The sequence below is a fragment of the Colletotrichum graminicola genome (assembly GCF_000149035.1).
Source record: "Colletotrichum graminicola M1.001 genomic scaffold supercont1.60, whole genome shotgun sequence".
Lineage (NCBI taxonomy): Eukaryota > Fungi > Ascomycota > Sordariomycetes > Glomerellales > Glomerellaceae > Colletotrichum > Colletotrichum graminicola.
The window spans coordinates 29,517-43,566 of record NW_007361064.1 but is presented as its reverse complement, the minus strand read 5'-3'; the positions used below and the strand labels follow the sequence as shown (position 1 = coordinate 43,566).

The window sequence follows — 14,050 nt, the reverse complement described above, 5'->3', positions numbered from 1 at the left end:
TGCCAGACGGTGTTTATTTGAGTACTCCCGGGGACGGTAATGACGAGGGATATGTGGTAGATGATGGAAAGATGGGGTATAGAGACGGTTCTGTGTGAGCACCTTGAGTATGTCCCAGCGACATGAGTGATGAAAGACGAGGGAGGTAAGCTATAACAGGCAGGAAGATGTAAACAGCACATGGTTGTCGACGTTGCGTATATCAAAGCCACCTTGTCGTGCCCGTCTCTGCCTCGATGCTTTGGGTTTCATCTCGATGCAAGTGCTGTTGAATCCTGAAGCAGGTACTGTTATAAATCTCAGGACTTGACAAAGTCATGTTAACGACAAAAAGCCCTTTGCCAAGAAAGAAAGCGCCAGCAGCTCCTAGTCCATATGAAGAGCCCACATGACAATGCGTCTGTTATCTTCTCTGCTAAGAGCCTTGAACTGCGACGAAGTAAGTCAAACTATTTGGCATATATTCTGTTGCGATGCTCCTTTCAGGCCAACGGGACTCTAAGAACATAGGGTCATTATCACAGCTGAAAGAAGGCCATCATCCATTGGACGGGGATTCCATCTGTACTGTAGCGCGTTTCCACCAGTATCTTTCAGAGGTCTTGTTTTTGTCCTCGAGATGTTTCTGGCGTTCAGCTGGTTATTCTTGCACCAGTAACAGGATTCGTACACACCAGCAAACGAGTACCGAAAATCTGAATCAAGTGTAAGCTGATACAACAAGAGTTTTTTGCCTGCGGTTGATGTTTTAAAGGCTCCGAGAGAGGGAAAGACTCGTGTACTTAGTCAGAGATACTGAGAAGAGTTCACCATCATCCGCATAGCAGCTGCCCTAAATGAACCGAAATATTCACGCAATGATGGTTGGAAACGGCTTGCGCTTGATCATACCCATGGAGTGCAACTAGTTCTAGCCCTCCAGCCAGGATCTGGCAACCATGGCAATGGCGGCCAAGGCCAGATAGACCAGGCCGCCAGTCCATTGTCAACTAGGTCCAGCGACAACTTCATCCACCACCTCTTCCTCGCTTCCATTTACACTGAAGCTATCGATTCCGTCCTCTATCTCCACAGTCTCCATCTGGGCCAACAGCCTCGCCCTCTCCGCAACAACAAGCGTGACCCACCGCAACTCAGCCACCTGTCTCCTTTCAAGCTCCCTCCGCTCGCTCTCTACGCGTTCTTCATGTCGAATCTTCACGCTGTACATGAACTCCTCGCGAATGGCCCGCTCCTCGTCTACCTTCATCTTATACCGTGCAGTCTCGTCGGTCCTCCATCTACCCCACACCCGCCACCCCTTATCCATCTTCTTAAGGAAATCCTTCATGAGCTCCTCGACACGTGCTTCGCTCTTTGGCTTGTTGGCAAAGAAGTCTTCTAGGAGTTCCAGGTAGGCGTCTTCTGTCTTCTTCTCCTCTAATACGCGGAGGCCGTACTCGGTCGCGAGGGCCTTTTCCTTGGCGGCCAGTTTCCGCGAGGCCGTTTCGGCGAGCTCAAGATGCTCTGCTTGTTGCTTTGCCTCGAGTTCGGCTGTGGAGGTAAATGCTCCATGAGACGCAAGCTCCTTTTCTTTGTCGTGTTGGTATCGTACAAGGACTTCTTGCAGGTCATGAATCTGATCAAGCATTGCCCGGAGGTCCTGGTACTTGACCTCGATTCCGTGACGTCGGAGGCTTTCGAAGCGGACACGCTCTTCTATCTTGCGCTGCCGGCGCTCCTCTTCCCGTCTCTCCGTCTCCTGCCTCAACAGCTCAGCCTTCAGCGCTTCTTCACGCTCAAATTCCTCAATCTGCCGTAGAGCGTCTCGAAGCTCGGACTCGGCCTCTTCTTCCCTTTGAAGTCTCTCCTCCCGCCTTGTTGCAGCCCCAGCCTTGACAGCATTCAGCTGGTCCATCGTACAGGTGCATGTTCTCCATACCTGGTTGCAGACGTAGCAGAATTGATATCCGCACCGACAAGTCATATGCTGACACGCCTCCAGGTGCTCGACCAGTGCCTGGCACTTTGAGCAGTGCTGCCAGCCCTCATCTTCGGCAAGGGCATTGGTCAGTGCCAAATCGCGGTCTTGCGGGCAATCGGAGTTATCGTGCTGCGGGCCGTGGCAGATGGTACAAGTCCAGTGTGCGTTCGCGCAGCGCGCTATGCGGAGGCCCTGATTCACGTGATCAGGTCTGATCCAGAGACTGCAATCTGGCTGGTTGCAGTAAATACGCTCGCTGACGGGGAGCTTCCACTCGGCGGCACGGTCTTTGTAGGTCTTACCTAGGTCCTTGGTGACGTAACGCAGGATAGTACGGAAAGGGATCTCGTTGAGACAGCACTTCGGGGGCCATTGCTGCTCATTCTGGACCGCTGTCGCAATGAGTCTCTCGAAACAGTCGTGGCAGTAGCTGTGACAGGTGACTTTGACCATAATCTTCTTATCAAAATCGTCGAGGCATGATACGCACTCGCTAGAACTTCCTGTTAGTATTAGGGCACTACTAAGCACGGACGACTTACACAGTTAATATCTTCCTAGATGTGGTATTCGTAGAGTTGGTATCCGATGGCCCTTCTATGCTCGTCTTACTCGGATTAGAACCAAATCTGAACGATCTCCTTTTCCCCTCCTTTTCGCTGATCTTTTGTAGGACTCGGGTCAAGGCAAACCGGCCTTTCTTCTTTGGTTGGATTGGAAAGACAACAAATCCAGTGGCCAGTGAGCCGCCGCGATTGCCCACCAGTTCCGGAAATGGTTGGATTTCCCCCTGATTCTCGTTTAATTGAATATCTGAAGATCTATCATCTTCGGTTGTGATGATGATAGGGAGATACGGTTCGGCTCCTTTGCTACTGGCCCCTGAAGCTATGTCTGCTTCTGCTTCTCGCTGCCTTGCTTCTTCTTCCAGCTGCCGTGCTTGCTCTTCTACGGCTTTTGCTTGTATGTTGTCGATAGAGGTCTGCAAGACCTGAAGGAGCACAGCGTCCTTGATATTGGGCGCCGTTTTGAGAGCGGCTGGCGGGCTATACCTTGGCCATTCAATATCACCCCCCGCCTCGGCTGTCGCCATTTCAGGCTTGCGTTCGTCAGTGGGAGATTTCCCTTTGTGTTCCTTGTTGGCCTCTAAGAGTTTGGTCTCGTCCTCATAGCCATACGGAATCACAAAGGGGTCACCGTAGAACCCTACGTAATCCTCCAGGCGGGAGGGTACAGACGATGCAGCTTCCATCCCGGCGACAGTTGTAGTAGTGCTAGACCTGTGAAAGAGAAAGAGAGAAAGAGAGAGGGGGAGGGAGGGAGGAAGAAAGGATGATCCGCGTCGTACAAGAGGGTAAAGTAATATTAGTCACTAGCCGCTACCACCTTATGAAGATGAGGCCATCTACCCTGACGCCCTACAGCAAGCCAGGGAGAGCGAAATATAGACTTTCCACCCCGCCAGGTACTCGAAACTTGTTGCATGGAACTAGCGGGTCGCCCAAGCCAAGAAGCCCGGAAAACTAGTGACTCTTCTCAGCCTCATGACATTTGACGAGGCAGTCTGACCTCCCCCCCAAGACAGAGTCTGCCCTGGCTGGCCTATAGAGGTGCATGTCGACAGCAGCATTGCGTGATCCCGAAGAGGCATTAGTGCACGTTTGGTGCGTCGTACCAGCGAATCACTGGTTTGAGTAGACATCCGAGGCAGACTGCACCCGCACGAGGCACCAGCTAGCCAGGTCTTGGTTAGTGGTGCGGATATGTCTTGCCATAGGTTGGAAGCAGCAGTGGTCCTCGGGGTGGTTTCGGCTATCTGATTTGATTAGCGCGTGGGCAGTGCAGGCTGACCAACTTCTGCACTTGCCCACCGAAGGGACCGGTGGGTACATTTAGCCGCAGCTGAGCGTTCCAAAAGAGCACCCTTGGGTTTGTTCATTGACGGCTCTTTGGTGCGAAGGTGTACAGCCTCTGCCGTGCCGTACACTTGCTAGTTTATTATATGACTATTATCTGCAGCCGACTAAATGGGAGCGTAGACGTCGGGACACCGCTGACAACTCCAGTAAGAAAACATTGTCTTCCATCGCTTTTTCTGATTGTGACTTTCCACGTAGCCACGTTGCCAGATCGATTCGACTCCTTTGGGGCTGGAGAGACACGATCTTACCCCACTGGACGGCAGGCAGCCAAAGTGCGGCGTTTCCGTGCTCCTGCCGAACCATCCTACATATACGCCCAGATCTCGGCCAATAGCAACAACCGCCGCAAACACACGCAACCATAGTGTAGGGGTTATCATCCCAGCCTTCCATTCAAACAGAAAGCTGGGGACTCGGGTTCGAGTCCCGATGGTTGCAATTTCCTTTTGCTCAGGAGCGAAGACATATATATCTCCCTCTTTTTCTGCTGGTTTCATTCGTCACCAGTTAAGCCGAGGCTTGTTTGTTTCTGTTGGAACAAAATGGAACAAACCCTCGGTTTCCGGTGAGCACCACCTGTTACTGGATGCTTCTGCTGGCTAAAATCGCGACCATACTCTCATGGAACGACAAATGTCTGATGCTGGCTGTTTAGAAGTGCTTAAGTCATTTTCTTTGTGCGATGTGCAGGAATGCCTTGCTAGATATGCGGTCGGTTTGCCCAAGACTCATCGGACCCAATAATCAGTCAGTCCACTAGCAACATTTTGGTATATACTTGACGAACAAGCGAACCAAGGACTTGAGATTAGATAGATGGAGAGAAATCGTGATTCAAATGCAGCCAAATTTGCGGCGTTCCTGAATGCTTGGCATCCATCTGTCTTCTGTTGGTTGGCAATGGAGAAGAATATCAATTACAACGTATCAAATGAGCAAGGCTGACCACGATGTAGTGGCCCGTCAGATTTTTGACTTCAGCTTGCTGAACTCCACCTTGTTGATGCAAGAGCCTACATTCTCGAGGCCGACTTCGACAACGTCTCCGTCCCTCAGCCACAGTTGAGGTGTACGGCCCATGCCTACACCCTCAGGGCTGTGCCTCCTGTCAGCCAATGACATCAAACGGTAGTTTCTATTGTTATACTTACGTTCCCGTAAAGATGACGTCCCCAGGCAGCAGGGTAGTACCCTGGCTCAGAAAAGAGATCATCTTCTTGATGCCGAATATCATATCTTTGGTGTTGTTGTTCTACTAACCGTCAACGCTCCTCTCCTAATCCGTACCTGCGGTGTATCACTCACCTGAACGGTCTCCCCGTTGACCTTGGTAAAGATCTTAAGATTTTGCGGGTCCCTAACGACTTTGCTGGTCACAATGCCGGGGCCGAACGGCGCCCAGCCGTCGAATCCCTTCCCAAGCGACCATTGACCCCCACCACGCTGGAGCTGCCACTCGCGGTGGGACACGTCGTTACCGACGGCGTAGCCGAGGACGTAGTCGAGGGCCTGATCCTCAGGCACGTTGGCGGCGGTCTTGCCGATGACGACGACCAGTTCACACTCGTAGTCCAAGGTGCTGCCGGTCTGCGCGACCGGATGCACGGGAATGGGGTCACTTGGTCCGGCGAGGGAGGTTGCCGGTTTGTACTGGCTGCGTCAGTCTGCCGCAGCGCGCCACATGGGACGATAAGGACTTACGAAGAGAACAGGAAACTTGGGAATGGCCATGTTCGACTGCAAGCGGTTAGCAATCAACCTGGCGGTATGGTTTTCTATAAGACGCGGGCTGACCTCCTTTGCGTGGTTCGCATAGTTGAGACCCAGACATCGCACAGTCTTGACATGTTCGGGAGCCAAGGGGGACAACAACAGCCGAATGTCGGCGACGTTTTCTGTGACATCGTGTCTCCCAAAGATGTCACCTGTCACAATACGAGCTTGTCTCGCCTTTGATATATCAGTGACGCCGCTGGGGAGGATAGCATCGCCATAGTATGTCTTGCCGTCCCGGGCGAGGAAGCGGACGAGTCTCTAGCAATGGCGTCAGTACGGGGGCAACTAGAAACATGGCCAACTCACCGAGAATGAAGCCATCTCCACGATTTGAGGTACTACAGCTCAATGTTGAATGGTAAACAAAAACAAGAAGGAGGACAATGTTCTACAGTCGATGGGAGGTTGTTGTGATGGAATGAGGTGAATATCGGGAAGCATGCGGTAGACGCTGTTGAAACCCCACATCTTCCTACCTACCTAGGTAAGGATACCTAGGGGCCCACGGCCTATTAGGTGCCAAACCAAACCCCGGCCGCATGAGAGCATGGCGCATCACTAAAACCATCGGCAGCAGTTCACGGCTAATGTATCCGCACCATCAATGGCACCCTGGTCGCTGAGTCATCTGGTTGACCAATGTATATGTCCCACTTTTCTACGGCCTGAGAAACGGAGCTCTTTCCTTAGACTGACATCAACGACTCGAGCTTTCTCAGATACGATTTCTTTGATGAACCATCAAAGGACCCCCCCACCTTCCGCTGCATCCCTGTTGAGTTGACGCTGAAAATGGCTGTAGCAAGACGCGGACTTTCTGGCCTCCAACGGGAGGTTTTGTCTCTATACAGACAATGCCTTCGGGAAATCCGCAAGAAGCCAGAGGTGAGAGAGATGTCTCAATTTGGTAGCAACCCGCACGTGAGAGCTAACATTGGTGTAGAATGCGCAACCTCACTTTCAAACATTTGCCAGGCAAGCTTGTGCATGAATTGGATTTATATGCAGAGAGGCATACTGAACAATGGTCAGGACCGAGTTTGACAGGTACATCACCGTCGACAAGCGCGACTTTTCTGTCGTAGAGCACTTGCTCCGGAAGGGCCGTCGTCAGCTCGAGACGTACTCTTCGCCCAGCATCAAGGATGTTAGTCGATGAAGAAACCGCAGCTTGATTGCTCTGACGTTGGTTTCGTCCTCACGCACTTCTGGGAAACCGCGTCTTCGGATAGGAAACCGAGCCGGCCATACAACCCAGGCGCAGGCGATAGCAGTCGACGCTTCCCCTCTGTATCACCACATGTCTCTACTATGCTACGTTTTGTTACCTACCTACCTAGACCACATGATACCATCACAAATTCTTCTTTGGATCCAGCTTTGATATTTCCCAACCTATCGAGCATGGACAATGCTTGATTGCGACAGAGTCTTCCGAGACTGTAATTGTATTTCGTCTTGTTCACCACCCATTCCTGATCCCGCACCTCACCTGGCCCACAAAGCAGCCGAGGACGTCTTCCGCAACCCAATAAGCCCGTCTGTGGAGAGTCTCCGTCGTCAGCAAAGCAAGGCTGTTTACGCGAAGCAAGTTAGTAAAGCAAGGCTTCCTTCGGGCAAGATTTCCCGCTCTCGGACAACAGCTGTCTCTGCCAGGAGGGCGAACGCACCCTTTCCAACCTCTCTTACGACTTCCATCGCCCAAGAACGGGAGGTGGAAAGACTTCGCAAGCTGGTGGCATCGGATGCTCTTCAGCCCCTACTACCGAATTCTCGACAGCCAAACAGACAGTCAATCCAAAGAACACCCCCTGTGTGGTACGTTGCAATGAAAGACTCCGAAGAGGCCAATTCCGGTTCGCCAAATATACAGGGCACCTTGGCCCATCGGCAGCCCGAATTTGCTGGACCCAGTCGATTGACAGGGTCTCGGAATGTTTACACCAGGCCCGTTGTCGGTTTTTCAGGGTCTCCGGTCCGATCCAAGCCCGTTCGTCCTCAGGCCCGCCGCCAGACGCCGCCTACTTCTAGTCCATCCAAACATCGGGAGTTCCCTGCCATGGCCGTACCGGAGCCCTCTCACTCTTTCCACTGCCGCGAATTGGTATCTTCCCACGAGAGAAGATTCGGCGTCGCTGACCCGCAGCTGTAGGAGGCTGTTCGCCGAAGTCTTTCACAGCAGAGCCAGGTGTCTCTTCTTGCATCGCCATCCAAAAGGATATCAAGCCGATCTCTGGATGCACCACAGCCGCCTTCTCGGACTTCAAGTCGCCGCCGAGAGGTGGATCGTTTCGCCCGACAACTTGAACTTTATGTCGAGCGCAGAGAGGCTGCCGGAAACCTTCCTGTCTCTACCCCGACGCCAGACTCTGTGATGTCGCTTCACACAGTGACGGCACTTCTTCCGTATGAGGACCAGTTCCAGGCCGCCGGTCTGGCAGTAACATCTGTACAGCAGCGGCAACGGTCGCCGCCAAAGATGCTTCCGGTAAAGGAACGACACTTGGTCGCCGTATCAGATGATAAGCTCGCAACGCCGACGAAGGGTTACACCAAGCAACCTCGACGCGAAGGCGAACCAGGCCATCTTCAGCTTAATGGCTTAAGGAGCCCTTCAGATGGTTCCACCACCTCATCCAGTTCTGGGGCACAAGCTGCTTTCACTCAACCGGAAGCCTGGGAGCTTGCCTTTATCGATGAAGTGCCGGCAAAAAAGGATAGATCCAATTGCTGCAACCTCCCTTGCTTTCCGAATACGAGGGACCAATCAGTAGACATGCCTGCGAGTCGAGCACCTCCTCTTCCAACGCCCACAACTATCGACACTCCAAACAAGCTATTAGCAAAGTGGCAGCCAGTATATCCCCAAAGGACGGAAGGCCTAAAAGGATGGTGTAGGTTTGATCCGTCGTTGGTGTGTCTTCTTGCTAACTCTCGCGAAGATGAAGATACTCGAGATGCTCGAGCCAAAACATGGCATGGCGACACTGCGCAGCGTCCGTCGACTTATCGGAAACCGCGTGAGACTCTCCCACCCGTTGGCGAGGTAGAGCCTCCGAGCCCACGAAGTAAGGACCCCAAGAAATCAAGTCGCAGCCCGGAACAGAAAAAACCGCCGATACCACCCAGAGCGGAAGCCCGTCCTAAAACATCGAGAAAACAACTCGGGCCGCCGACCGAATCTTCAGGTCTCAGAGGCCTTCGAAAACAGTCGCAACTAGATGTATTCACTGGTCAAGAGAACGTCGCGCCGGACGGCAAGCCCTTAGATACCGTGGCCAAAAAGGCGATTACAGCAGCAGTTGCTACATTCGTTCCATATGAGGACTCTGCTCCGAAGCAGCCGATCGCATGTCGGATCTCTTCAGAGCCAAAGGAGCCTTGGGGAACCGTGAAGAAACCCCTCAGGGTATCCATCAATCAGCCCGAAAGAAAGGCTAGGGAAAAGGCTCTTATTCAACAAGGCACGAAAGCTGAGCTCGAACACCCGCCTATCTTTCAATCTAGAAGAATGTTTCGAAGCCAGCAAGGGCCTCCCAAAACCCCCGAGGCAGATTACGAAAATCGATCCGCGATGGCGAGTCAGGGGACGGTCTCATCAAACGCAGATCTCCCGTCTACGTGGAAACTGACCTTGAGCACCTCTTCATCTCTTGAGCTTGCGATAGAGGCTGCCTCTCAAGAGACGAAAAGAAGGGAATTCAAGCTGCCTGAGAGCGAAACAATCCCGAAGCAAATTTTGACAGAACAACCTCAGCCTACTGCTGCTCGAGAGGACAAGGATGACGATGGGATCCCACTTCCTAGCGGCAAAGAATCCATTTCGCCGCTTAAGGAACAACCAACTTGCAAGACGTCCAGAGATGGTAATGGACCCGTTTCCAAGGAGCAGGATGATTGTGACATTGACGACAGGGATGTATTGCGAGGACTCAACATTGCAATATCCGCTGCCTGTGATGAGGAGGTAGACGCTTGGATCCGACTGAAAACGGGCGTCCGCATTCGTCGATTCTTGGCGGACCTGAAGGCATTTGAGACTCTTGGTGACGATCATGAGCCAGATCCGGTCAGAGAACGTGCGAGGAAAAGACGAGCTGACTCGAGGAAACTTAAGGCACAGATTCAGCAGTCCAAAGCTGCTAGAGAGGCGAGAGCGCAGTGACTATGGGCCGGCGGAAAAGAAGGGTTTATGGACTAAGAAAAACATAAATGGCTTTGTTCAACAGTAATAGATGCGGCGACGTTGGCATGGACTAGAGGAACCCTACGTATCCATTCTGTTTACCCTAAGATGCGTTGTTTTCTGTCCAACTCGGCTGAATACGACAACACACAAGCATTTCCTTGATGTGAAATAACAAAAACCTTTGAACCTGTTCTGGTCCTCGGATGCTTACAAGCGAAGTTTTACATGTTGTCACAGCAGATCACCCATCAATGGGGTGAGATTGAGACGTTTTAGGTCTATAATGTAGATCATATTGATTAAAAGGTGTATATCGCATGACTCTCTGTGCATCAAAACCGGATGGTGGGGAATCTGGATGTTCGTCTGTGCTCATTTATCAAGCTCTACGCGCAAGGTCATTTGCACTGAAACGCTATTCATGTATGCTTCAACCGCGTTTGTGCTCCAATTCCTCGGCCTCGTGGCCAATCTTGACCTCCTGCTCGACCTGGGCGAGATCGAGGTCGGCGACCTCAGCGTCGGGGCCGTCGATGACCTTGACGAGCTCCTCAAGGGTGGGACCCTTTGTCTCGATGTAGAAGAAGTAGACGAAGGTGAGCTCGAGGAAGATCCAGCACTGTGGTCGGCGTTAGTCGGCCTTTCGCCAGGGAGGGCGATGTCCTGGGCGGCTGAAAAGGGGTTGGGCAACTTACAGTGTAAATGAGGTAGAGTTTCCATGTGTGGCCCTTGAAATATTCGAACGCGTAGGGGTTGGCGTAGTTGTTGAGGGTCAGGGCGGCCTGAACGGTCAGGTTGACGATCATGAGACCCTTAGCACGCAGCTTGTAGGGCAGGATCTCAATGGAGTAACTGATGAGTAGGCCTGACCAAGCGAAGGAGTAGAAGAAACCGAACAGCCAGATAAAGAAGATCATGGCGTAGTTGGAGCCGGGGGAGCCGTACTCTTCGAAAAGACCGTCGGAGAGTGTCCAGAAGACGAAGGTCATGAGCATACCGGCCGTGGAGGCGAGGAAGATGGGGCGGCGGCCGAAGCGGTCGACTTGCATGGCCAGGGTCACGGAGACGATCAGTGAGAGCCCAGTCTGGCCGGCAGAGAGCTGCGAGATGGTGTTAGCAATGCCATTTTCGGTATCGACAGTGGAAGGGGGGAACCCACGCCAAGCCTAGAGGTAGAGCTCTCAATGCCGGCATTGGTGTACAAGATGTTGGTATAGTTGGAGATGATGGCGTTGCCAGACCACTGGGAGAAGAGACCGAGCGAGATGAGCATCATGAAGCGGTACTTGTTGCCGGGGGTGCGGAAGAAGTCGAGGTAGCTGGTGCTGTTCTTGGCGGCGATCTCACGCTTGATGGTCTCGCGAATCTCGCGGAACTCGAACTGAACTGTGGGGTGGTCGGTGTTACCGTTGGCGTGGTACTTGCCCAGAATCTGGAGGGCCTCATCGTGACGGTCTTTGGCGATGAGGAAACGAGGGGACTCGGGTACCCCTGAGACACAGTTAGTAACTGAACAGATGGGCCCTCTGCGGAAACGAAGAGGCCGAACAACTCACAGAAAATGAAAAGGAGTTGGATGACGGAGGGCACAGCCTGACCAATGGCGGGGATACGCCAGGACCACTCGTTGCCCAGGAAGTCGGTTCCGAAAGAGAGCCAAGCGACGACAAGTGCACCGACGTTCCACAGACAGTTGTAGACCTATTGCACACAAGAATATCAGCATATCTATCCATCCCATCAGGGCTTACAAATCACGAATAGCTTCATTCGAGGTTATAAAGTCGTGGAACGAGGTCGCGTGAGGTACGTACCGTCGTCAGGCGAGCACGATGTTGCGGATGGCACAGTTCGGCGAGCAACATCGGGGAGGCGATTTGGGCAAAAGAGTTACCGAAACCGAGGAGGACGCGGCCACCCATGAACACTGCATAATGTCAGCCTCTGAACAAGACAACCGTAAATCAGGAAACGTACTGCCCAAGTTCTGGCAGGCGCCCTGCAGGATGGCGCCAGCGACCATGATTACGCAGCCAAAGATGATAGGAATCCTTCTCCCATAGTTGTCTGCCACCCAAGGACTACACGCACGGTCAGTACACAGATCTACGCACTTGTTTTCTGTCAGGTGTAACTCACACTATGGGAATAGAGATCAAACTGCCAATCTGGTAGAAGGCACTGAGAAGACCGAGCTGACCTCCCTTGGGGTGGTCGAAGAATTCCTCCCACGAGTCGAAGTTCTGGACGGAGTTGAAGAACGAGCTGTTGACAAACGAGGTTAGCGAGCCATCGATTTCGCAATAATTATATCCGCGACATACCCATCGTAACCGGTGGTTGCGGAGGCAATACAAAGAACGATTGCGTAAAAGTATAGTTTTCGCAGACCGGGGTCCTTCATCCAGTTGACCCTCTCAAATTCGGGAGCCTCTTCCTGAGCTTGGGCGACAACCTCGCTCTTGGGCTTCTTCTGCGACAGGCCCTTCAAGAAACCCATATCGACAACGGCTCAACGACTTTACGATCGTATGTGTGTGCGTGTGTGGTGCGTAACGTTGGTGATTCGCTTCTGCTGGCGAGGGAAGCAGGAGCCAAGGCAGTTTCCGTATGTTGGATCAGAGGCTGACTGGAGAAAGACAGGACAAGGAGGTGAAGTTATCCCACGACGCGGGTCTACAGGCCTAATATATGGAGCCGTGGATCGTAGGAGGAGTACTCCAAGCGAAACAGGACTCTAGACAGCTACAGTGCGAGCTTTCAGACGAAGTATCGGACTGGGAGGGTAGGGAACTCGAGATAGTCTCTCTCCCGGGGGCAGGGATATCAGACGGGAACCACTTCCTTGGGATGCTTTGCACGAGGTCCTGGTCGGAGGCCAACTGGCCCCAATCAACTGTCGCATCAAACAACAGTGAGGACATCGCCCGGCACGGGTAGACTGCAGCCAAGATATCATACCATGGGGCGTGTGACGTGCGTGGCAGGGGACTGCCACTTTCAACCGGCAAAAGTCGAATGAGTACACGTTTCAAGGCAAAGCTTCATCGCCGAGTGCTCTAACAAGCCTTACGTAGTAGTCAACACTGAGCCTCTGGGTATTAGTGATAATCTCTGCTCCAAGACCATTGGCACCGTCCGAACGGGTGAATGCGAGGCCACGTCCATTTCCCCAAACTTTGGAGATTGCATTTTGCCGGAAGCTTTATGTGGACACTGAATTCCACTAGCAAGGACATGATTAGGTAGATGGGAGGAGATATGTGGTAGGTATTGGTATTCCACTCGCTCGACGTCCGTTCCCCCCCTGGGGCCCGTCCCGTGGAGATTGAACCAAGTGGGGGATTGACAGGGAAGTGCCTTTCAGTGGAGACTGAGATGGTCTTGCCTGTTGACCTTTTTGTTTCCCCCAAAGGCAGTCAGACCGCCGACTGACAGCACTCGAGCCGGGCACGCGACGGTTTTTGGACGGGGGAACCTTCATAGGAAAAGGAAGGCATCCGAGCCTCTCGGTCACTTTGCCGTCAGCGTTAGCGGCCTAAGAAGCGGCCGACAGGCTTCGCGGATAGCTTTTGCCGGCTCTTTACCCCAGAGATACCTACCCTAGGATACCCCGGCAAACCGTGGACGGGTAGAATAAGAACCGTAAAAGTGGACGAGTTTGGGGTTGACTGGCTGACCAGCTGCGGGTATGCGACTCTTCTTTCCGTATCTCACATCTTCTGGACCAATACGATACGACGAACTACCAAGAAGTAGCCAGCGGGAGAGTCAAACAAGAAACGCGCTCTGCATCTGCGTTGGAGTACCCATGCTCCATAACGACAGAATGAGTTTTGCCGGCCGCGTAAGGGAAAAAATGGGAAAAGAAGCAACCAAACCTTGCTGGTGCGTGAAGAGCTAGAATCCTGCAATACTCCAGCACTCATTTCCAGACGCCAAATTTATTAGCGCTAAGCTCTTGACAGGCGGCAGACCGGTCAGGCCAAAAGTGAAGATATCTCCGTCCCATTGATGCGAGAGTGTAGGGGAAGACCCTTGCTCGGAAGCTCCCTTGGTGTAGAGTTCCCCCGTGACCCGTACTTTCTGGGGCGCGAGAAGAGGGCATGCATATTCAAGCCGAACAAGACTATGTATGCATTGTCAGGCCCGTGCTTCGAGTGACGATGTTCGCGCAAGGCTGCTTGCCATATGTACGCC

General features: G+C 52.7%; 3 protein-coding genes and 1 non-coding gene across 4 annotated transcripts; 1 reads left to right on the top strand and 3 right to left on the bottom strand.

The window, feature by feature from the left end:
• Positions 1–985: 985 nt before the first annotated feature.
• Positions 986–3,215, bottom strand: GLRG_10384 (IBR domain-containing protein; the record flags this gene model as incomplete). The annotated part of the gene is made up of 2 exons (XM_008101069.1): positions 986–2,456; positions 2,821–3,215. The coding sequence occupies 2 exons, from the start codon at positions 3,213–3,215 to the stop codon at positions 986–988; spliced, it is 1,866 nt and encodes a 621-aa protein (XP_008099260.1).
• Positions 3,216–4,240: 1,025 nt separating this feature from the next.
• Positions 4,241–4,323, top strand: GLRG_13261. The gene has a single exon. It is a non-coding gene; the product is annotated as a tRNA-Gly (tRNA).
• A 525-nt stretch (positions 4,324–4,848) lies between these two features.
• Positions 4,849–5,982, bottom strand: GLRG_10383 (fumarylacetoacetate hydrolase; the record flags this gene model as incomplete). The annotated part of the gene is made up of 6 exons (XM_008101068.1): positions 4,849–4,981; positions 5,037–5,137; positions 5,191–5,535; positions 5,587–5,622; positions 5,680–5,919; positions 5,968–5,982. The coding sequence occupies 6 exons, from the start codon at positions 5,980–5,982 to the stop codon at positions 4,849–4,851; spliced, it is 870 nt and encodes a 289-aa protein (XP_008099259.1).
• Positions 5,983–10,280: 4,298 nt separating this feature from the next.
• Positions 10,281–12,350, bottom strand: GLRG_10382 (uncharacterized protein; the record flags this gene model as incomplete). Its single annotated transcript, XM_008101067.1, has 8 exons — positions 10,281–10,469; positions 10,546–10,950; positions 11,010–11,341; positions 11,407–11,551; positions 11,665–11,777; positions 11,828–11,931; positions 11,990–12,115; positions 12,175–12,350. 8 exons carry the CDS (start codon positions 12,348–12,350, stop codon positions 10,281–10,283), a joined length of 1,590 nt encoding a protein of 529 aa, XP_008099258.1.
• Between the last annotated feature and the right edge of the window lie 1,700 nt (positions 12,351–14,050).